The sequence below is a fragment of the Herpailurus yagouaroundi genome, unplaced genomic scaffold (assembly GCF_014898765.1).
Source record: "Herpailurus yagouaroundi ecotype Mexico unplaced genomic scaffold, PumYag 67383, whole genome shotgun sequence".
In the NCBI taxonomy this organism is placed as follows: domain Eukaryota; kingdom Metazoa; phylum Chordata; class Mammalia; order Carnivora; family Felidae; genus Herpailurus; species Herpailurus yagouaroundi.
The window spans coordinates 181,472-188,561 of NW_024420199.1; the positions used below are offsets into that span (position 1 = coordinate 181,472).

Here is a 7,090-nt window from a genome sequence, read left to right on the forward strand (position 1 = left end):
AAATCTGCCAGAGCAGATGGATGCTAGTCAGGCCTGTGCCCCTGCCAAAAGGTGGCTTTTTATTACTTAACCTCATTTTTACCCACATTTTAAATGAGGTTAAGTAATAAAAGTCACTCAGCACCCCAAATTCAACATGGCTTGATGTGAATTTTTTTTAGATGTTCAAGCTACACATCTGGGTCAGAAAACAAGTGTGTTCTCATTGCCTCTGTGTCCTCAAGTATCTCCAATGAATTTTTTTAGGAGAAAATTAGAAAGATTTTAAATCAGGCTCTGAAAGTTTATTTACAGTGTACCTAATTTTATAAAAGTCACTCAGTACCCCAACTTGAACAAATCAATACAAAAGTCATTATTATTTGCTCAATAGCCAAACTGCTCATCCTACCTGACACATAAGAGCACCAAGATAAATATTTTCTCTTTTTCATCTGAACCTCAACTATTGGCAATTCCTAAGACTTTACTCTTTCTTCTACACTTTACTGTGTGGTTATCTATAAAGTTATGGACTCGACATAAAGAATATCATCTCCATTTCTGTCTTCATCAAGGGGAGTTTTGTATAAAAATATCTATGGAGGCATTATACAGACATTTGGTTCCAAAGAAAGCGATTTTAAAACAACCAATTGCTGGGGCACCTGGGTGGCTCAGGTGGTTGAGTGTCCAACTTCGGCTCAGGTCATGATCTCGCAGTTTGTGGGTTCAAGCCCTTCATCAGCCTCTGTGCTGACATCTCAGAGCTTGGAGCCTGCTTCAGATTCTGTCTCTCTCTCTCTCTCTCTCTGCCCTCCCCCGCTCTTCCTCTGTCTCTGTCTCTGTCTCTCTCTCAAAAATAAATAAACATTAAAAAAAATTAAAACAACCAATTGCTCAAGTTTGGAAGGCCACTGACTCTACCTCTTACTGATGAAGTGATCTTGGGAAACTTACCTATATCCTCCAAGTGTCATTTCTTCTGCAATAAAAATATAATAATGTTTACTTGACAGGATTGTTGAGGAGATTAAGTGGAGTGGGTAGGAACTCTATAAATGCCAATCAGTGTCTGACAAATATTAGGTACTACCAACTTTTTTCTTCTTTAATATACATCTTGTAGATAAATGTGTTGCTTATCAAATTTGAGTAATATTATTCTTAAAAAGAAAGAAAACTCAAGGGCTTCTAGTTTTGTCTGAAATTATTATTGTAATCAGGAGAAAAGCAAACAAATTTATTCAGCATAAGTTCTACATGACATAGGAACCTTCATAAGAAAATGAAGATCCAAACAAGTGTCAAAATCCAAGTGTTTATATAGTAGGTTGAAGGAAAAGATGCAATTGTGTAAAAGTAGCTAAAATATGGGGAGATTAAAGGAAGATAAAATTTATTTTAGCAAGATCTTTTTGTACAGAAATATCTCAACCTTAACTCCCTCTCTGGTGATAAGAATGTGTCTGTCTTTCCTCCTGGTTTAGGGAATACAATTTTCACATAAGATTTTTTTTGGTTTTTGTTTTCTTTTGTTTTAACTTGTTTTATTCTTTACTTTTTTAAATTTACATCCAAATTAGTTAGCATATAGTGCAACAATGATTTCAGGAGTCGATTCCTTAGTGCCTCTTACCCATTTAGCCCATCCCCCCACCCACAACCCCTCCCGTAACCCCCAGTTTGTTCTCCATATTTATGATGTCTCTTCTGTTTTGTCCCCCTCCCTGTTTTTATATTATTTCTGTTTCCCTTCCCTTACTCATATGAGGACTTTAAGAGACAAAACAGATTACTTAAGGTTTTTATCTCCTGCCTTCCTGTGCCTATTTTTTCAAATGTTTTTAGCTCAAAATAATCCTTATGCCAAAGTGGCATATTCTACTAACCCTAACTCTTACATAAAGTTCAAAACAAAAAAAAACTTCACAAAATAAAAATAAACCAAGCCACAAAATTAAGAAAATTTAAATTAACATTACTGAGATTGATAATGTTGCTTTGTTGGCTCCAAATCACAATCTGTAATATGAATACGGTAGTCATACAACAGCACCCATTCCCTTGATGTTGACACCTGTGTAAGCACCAATTAAATTGAGATATAGGTCATTTCCAACTGTCCAGAAGGTTCCCTCATGCCCTTCCCAATCATTCACCAAAGTAACCACTGGTCTTATTCCTATCACCATAGATTAGTTTTGCTTATTCTTGAATTTCATATAATGGAATCACATGATAAATGTTCTTTTGAATCTGGCTTATTCAACATTATATTTGTGTGAGTCATCCATATTGCCACATATAGCAGCATGCGTTCTTCCTTCTTGCTGTGTAGCATGCAAATATAGCACACTTTATCTATTATACCGTTGATGGTCATTTGTTTCCTGTTTGAGGCTATTGTGAATAAAGATGATATGAACGGTCTAAATAAATAAATAAATAAATAAATAAATAAAAACATTCCTTCAGTAAGGGGAATCTGATGACTCCCCCTCAACCCTCTGCCAGTTTCCTAACTCAAACTACTGCAAAACCTCTATCAGTACAAAATGATGTACTTATTATGGAGCAAATACATCCTTTATGTATTAAATACATTTTTACATTTTTCTCATTGACTAGAATTTCATTGATCTAAGATGCCTTTGATTATTAGATGCATCATTATTTTATGTACCACTACAAAAGGAAAAAATACTTCTAATTAAAGTATGGCACAATGCTAAGATGCCATCAACTGTAAGATGCATCATAACTTTGGAGATCCCAAACTATGTGGGAAAGAAGTTATCTTATTTATGATCAGTGAATATAGTAGTGCTACTTTGTGCTATGACAATATTTAACAGAACACAAAAGTTGTCTCCCAAGTCACCAGTCATTCTCAAAACATCCCCATTTTTATCCTATCCTTCAAGCTCAGCTTACTTAAGTGCCTCCCTTCTCTATAAAATTTTCCCTGAGCACTGCTGCCTACAGAAGTTTTTGCACTGATGGGAGGGGTGTGGCCATGATCAGAGGTTCGTGGTTTTGTTAGGATAATTTTGTCTCGATACATTTTGCCTTTCTAAATCATAAACTCAAGGGACACAATACTTTTTTCTGGTTAAAACACACAACTTTATTGATGAAACACAAGTCTAAGATTAACAAATGTAAACCAATACAAAAGTGTAGCCTATTTATAATTAGTTTGCTGTCAAATTAGGTAAAAGAAAGAGCAAAAAATACCTCAGTCTAGGTAGCAAGATGGAATCGATAAGTGCTTTCTTTATACAAGCTCTAGTATTCATTTGGCATCCTTAAAATGGTACAGCCTAAAACCAACCACCACAACCATCATCACTCTTGATGATCCTTGATATTCATTATTCCAAAATGGCAGCTGAAAGGATCTCTTTGCCATGTAAGCACAATGGCAAACAAAGAATTTACAAAATGCATTGTTCCCAAGTGCAAACTAAACAATTATCTCGATATTGTTTGGGACATACACCCAATTAAAGTTTGGTCAATACTTTTAGGACTTTTACTTTCACTACCAGATCATTGTGATTTGCTAATGCCTTGATTTTCTTAATACACACTCCAGATTCTTTGAATAAGAAAAAAAGTGAACTTCTGCTGAATTCTTTCTTAGATGATGCAAGTCCTTCACTTTTTATGTTGTCATTTATATTTTCAAATAGAGTAAGGATATTAAGAAGAATCTCTCTGTCCCACTCTTTATTAAAGAGGGAAATCAATTCTGATGGTACTTTACAACTGACCAGCTCTCTTGTCATGGCTGGATTCTCAGTAAAGTTTATAATTAGTTTCATAATCTGAATCTTGGTGAAGTAATTTCCCAGGAATAACAATGCAAAAAAGTCTGGAAAAGAATAGGAAAGCAAATGTTGGTAATGATTAGTCACAGTCATGTTAGTTAACAGTCTTAGTCCGGCCATCTGCACAGCTGAGTCCAAGCGGCAGATCATGGTATCATCACACACTTGACTGATATAGGTCTTAATCTTTCCCTGATTTTCAGCATTCACACTCAAGTTATTAAGGGCATTGTAAGCTTTTTCCCTAATAATAAGATCTTTGGTTTTTATCAGTTTTGCAATAATTGGAAGACCACCCAATTCACGAATGGCATTTTGGTTAAAAGAATATGCTGCATTGTTACCCAGAGTGACCAAGGCTATTTCTTGAATAAAAGGATCATTTGATCTTTCCAGGATGTTAAGAACCTTTTGAAGGTCAGGAGCACCCAGAATATCATCAATTTTATAGGGAAAGTTGAACTTGCCCCTACGAACAGGCCATGCTGTAGCTGGAGTCCTGGTGCTCTTACCTCGGGTTCTTCCCTTGGTTTTTCCACTTGCCCTACTCCCAGCCCTAGCGCCACTCCTGGTGGGGTGACAGCCTCCACCCCTGCCCCCTGGGCAGGGTAAACTGGGTGCAAGGGTCCTGTTCCCAGAGATGGTACCCAACCTGGCTCCCCTGCCCGCCTTTGCACTTGCCTGTTCCTTCAGGGTGCTGAAAAGGGCTTTGGCCTTGGCCTCTAGGCCTCCTCCACTCTGGGGCCCCAAGTGGACCTCTGCCTTTACATCTGAACCACTCTCAAGTACCATGCCCACCTCAGCCTTCACCTTTGCATCACCCTGAAGTCTAGCTTCAGACCCCATCCCAGCATTAGCTTTAGCTCCTTTCCCATTCTCAATCCTAGTCTCTACAATATCACTAGATTCCTCCTCATCATCTTCATCATCGTCGTCCCAGATTTTCTCATTCTCATCTCTTCCCCAGGTCAGTCTATATACACAGTAGCAGGCGCCAGCCCCAATCACCACACCAGCGGCCACGCAGCCAGCTTCCCGAGTACGGCCCATGCTGGGGACAATGTCTGAGCCGAATTCTTAACCGGGGCAGAATGAGATTGCTCTGGCCCGGAGGGGTGCTCCTATGTTGGGGACAGAGTTTTCAGCAGGCCCTGCTGCAGCTACAGGTACAGCGGAACCTAGGAATGAAAGAAAGATTTAAGGCGTCAGTCTCCCTTTTTGTGCCTTTGCATGCAGACAGACTGAACTACAAACCCACAAATGTAGAGAACATGACAGGGAATCAGGGCTGGATCATTGATTCCTCTCCTCTATTGGGGAGGTAATTTTGAAAAATTTCCCCACGTCCAGATTCTCCAACCTCATGTTCAACCATCCCACCCCAGTATGTTAAATTTAAGGTACCTAATCATTTCCCTACCTCCCTTACCCCAGATGTCCTGAGGGTAGTGGCGCCCCCACATACACCCATACAGGTTCAGGCACTTTCCTCCTTCTCTTCCTTGCCTGGAAGTCCACTGGGTCCTGAAAACCTGCATACAAATGGGTGGGGAGGAGGATGCTGAATGATCAAGGGACAGAAGGACCTCATCCTGGATAGATACACATCCCTTTCCTGCATCTCTGGCCCTCGCTCTGTGTACCCCAACATCACCCTCCCCTCCTCACAGAGCTGTGGCTTTGAAAATTATTATCATCCTTCCCCATCTCCTTCATCTCTTTCAAGTCTCCACCCTATCCTCACCCAACCCAGGTCAGTTGTTTCCTTCAAAAGTGATGCCACAGCCCTTTCCCTGTAACAAATCAGATGGTGGTGGAGAGATTGTCTGGAAGACGGACAGACATAAAATGCACAAAGTTTTGGAGCTCACCCTTCCCTCCACCACCTCCAGCATCACAGAGGTTCCAGGACACTTCTCCCTTCACCCATTATACCAACTTCCACTGCTCTGGAGCAATTTCCTTTCTCTCTCATCTCAGTTTCTGTCTCTCCCATTAAACCTAAGGACTGAGAACTCTGGGATTTAGTGCTTGCAGGAAGGAGACAAACCCAGGATACAGTACTCCAAACAGCAATTTGAAGCAAGATCTCCTCACCCCCGTTTCAGGATTCCCGTGCCCCGCCCCCCAGCCACTTCCTTCTTTGTCTAATACCTGCAGAGCACTTTGTTTTGAACGCTCCAAAATGGTATAAAGAGGAGGAAAGGAGGGGGGGTGCAGAGGAGGTTCATGAGGCCACTGGGGTTTGCAGTCTCCACTTTTCTCCACCCCAGGAGTCCCAAATATTGCCACCACCCTCACTTTGGCCTACTTTTTCTGGACAATTGTCGTCTTCTTCCTGCTTCTACGGTTGAACTGGCCCTAAAGTGTGTCCATAAACACACATGCCACACGGCAGAGGCAAACGGCTTGCGGACAGAACAGCACTTCGGAAGGTCTCAATACCAGCTTTTCCAAATTCAGGACTCCGGTTGTCAAACGGATTTCATGTTTTGGTCTCTAATCCTTACCCCTACTTCTCAGGACTCCGCTGACATCAGCCCTCTTCAAGTCCAGCGTCCACTCACCCATTCCTGCAGCACCCACCCTCAGAGGTCGGCCATTTTCCCAGCAAAAACCACACCCCTTTCGAACAAGTAGAAAAGGAGGAGGCCGACGAAGGAGTATGGAAAAGTAGAGAAGCAAAAGAAGAGCCTCCTCCCCGATGCATTCCAACCCCCAATGACAGCCATTTTCCCTGTAGGCGCCGTCACATCCTTCTTCCTACATAAAATAACAGGAAGGTAGCTGGAGTCAGAAATGGGCCCAAGTTAAGGCAAGGACCTCAACCATCCCCCACCCTTCCAGGGGCCGCGGGGCGATCCCACCTTTACACCGACCTCCAGGGATTCGGAGCAGATTCTTTACTCTTTTCCTCTGGGTGGTATACAGCGCCCTACTGAAAGACATGGGGAATGACAGATGCACAGCCCCAAGATTCTGGCTTGGTAGATGGATGCACACAGGACTAGAATCTTAATATCTGCCCTTCCCGATTCAAGGCCCTGGCTGCCAAAGTTTTCGAATTTCCTCCCTCTTGGTCCGGGATGTCCCCAGGAATCCGGCCCCCAAGTCCACCATTTCTGTTCTTGGAAGGGCCAGGGATAGTGGAAGGGTGTTGAGAAAGTCCGCTTTGTCTCCACCCTCCGCTACCCACACCGTAGGGATGGGGGGGGGGGGCGGGGGGGGCGCGCCGGGCCCCCCCCCCCCCCCCCCACGCCCCGGCCGCGGGCGGC

The 7,090-nt window shown here is 42.3% G+C and overlaps 1 protein-coding gene across 7 annotated transcripts in view; it reads right to left on the bottom strand.

Moving 5' to 3' along the window:
- Positions 1-3,084: 3,084 nt before the first annotated feature.
- The window catches only part of ARMCX1 (armadillo repeat containing X-linked 1), a 4,351-nt gene continuing 345 nt past the window's right edge, over positions 3,085-7,090 (bottom strand). The window contains exons 1-3 of one of the 7 annotated variants that reach the window (XM_040467262.1): positions 6,695-7,016; positions 5,245-5,347; positions 3,085-4,993 (exon numbers count right to left, since the gene is read on the bottom strand). In XM_040467262.1, coding sequence (XP_040323196.1) covers positions 3,489-4,865 — 1,377 coding nt within the window. In that variant the 5' untranslated portion in view covers positions 4,866-4,993; positions 5,245-5,347; positions 6,695-7,016 and the 3' untranslated portion in view covers positions 3,085-3,488. The other 6 variants (XM_040467261.1, XM_040467264.1, XM_040467263.1 and 3 more) reach the window with 6 other exon arrangements.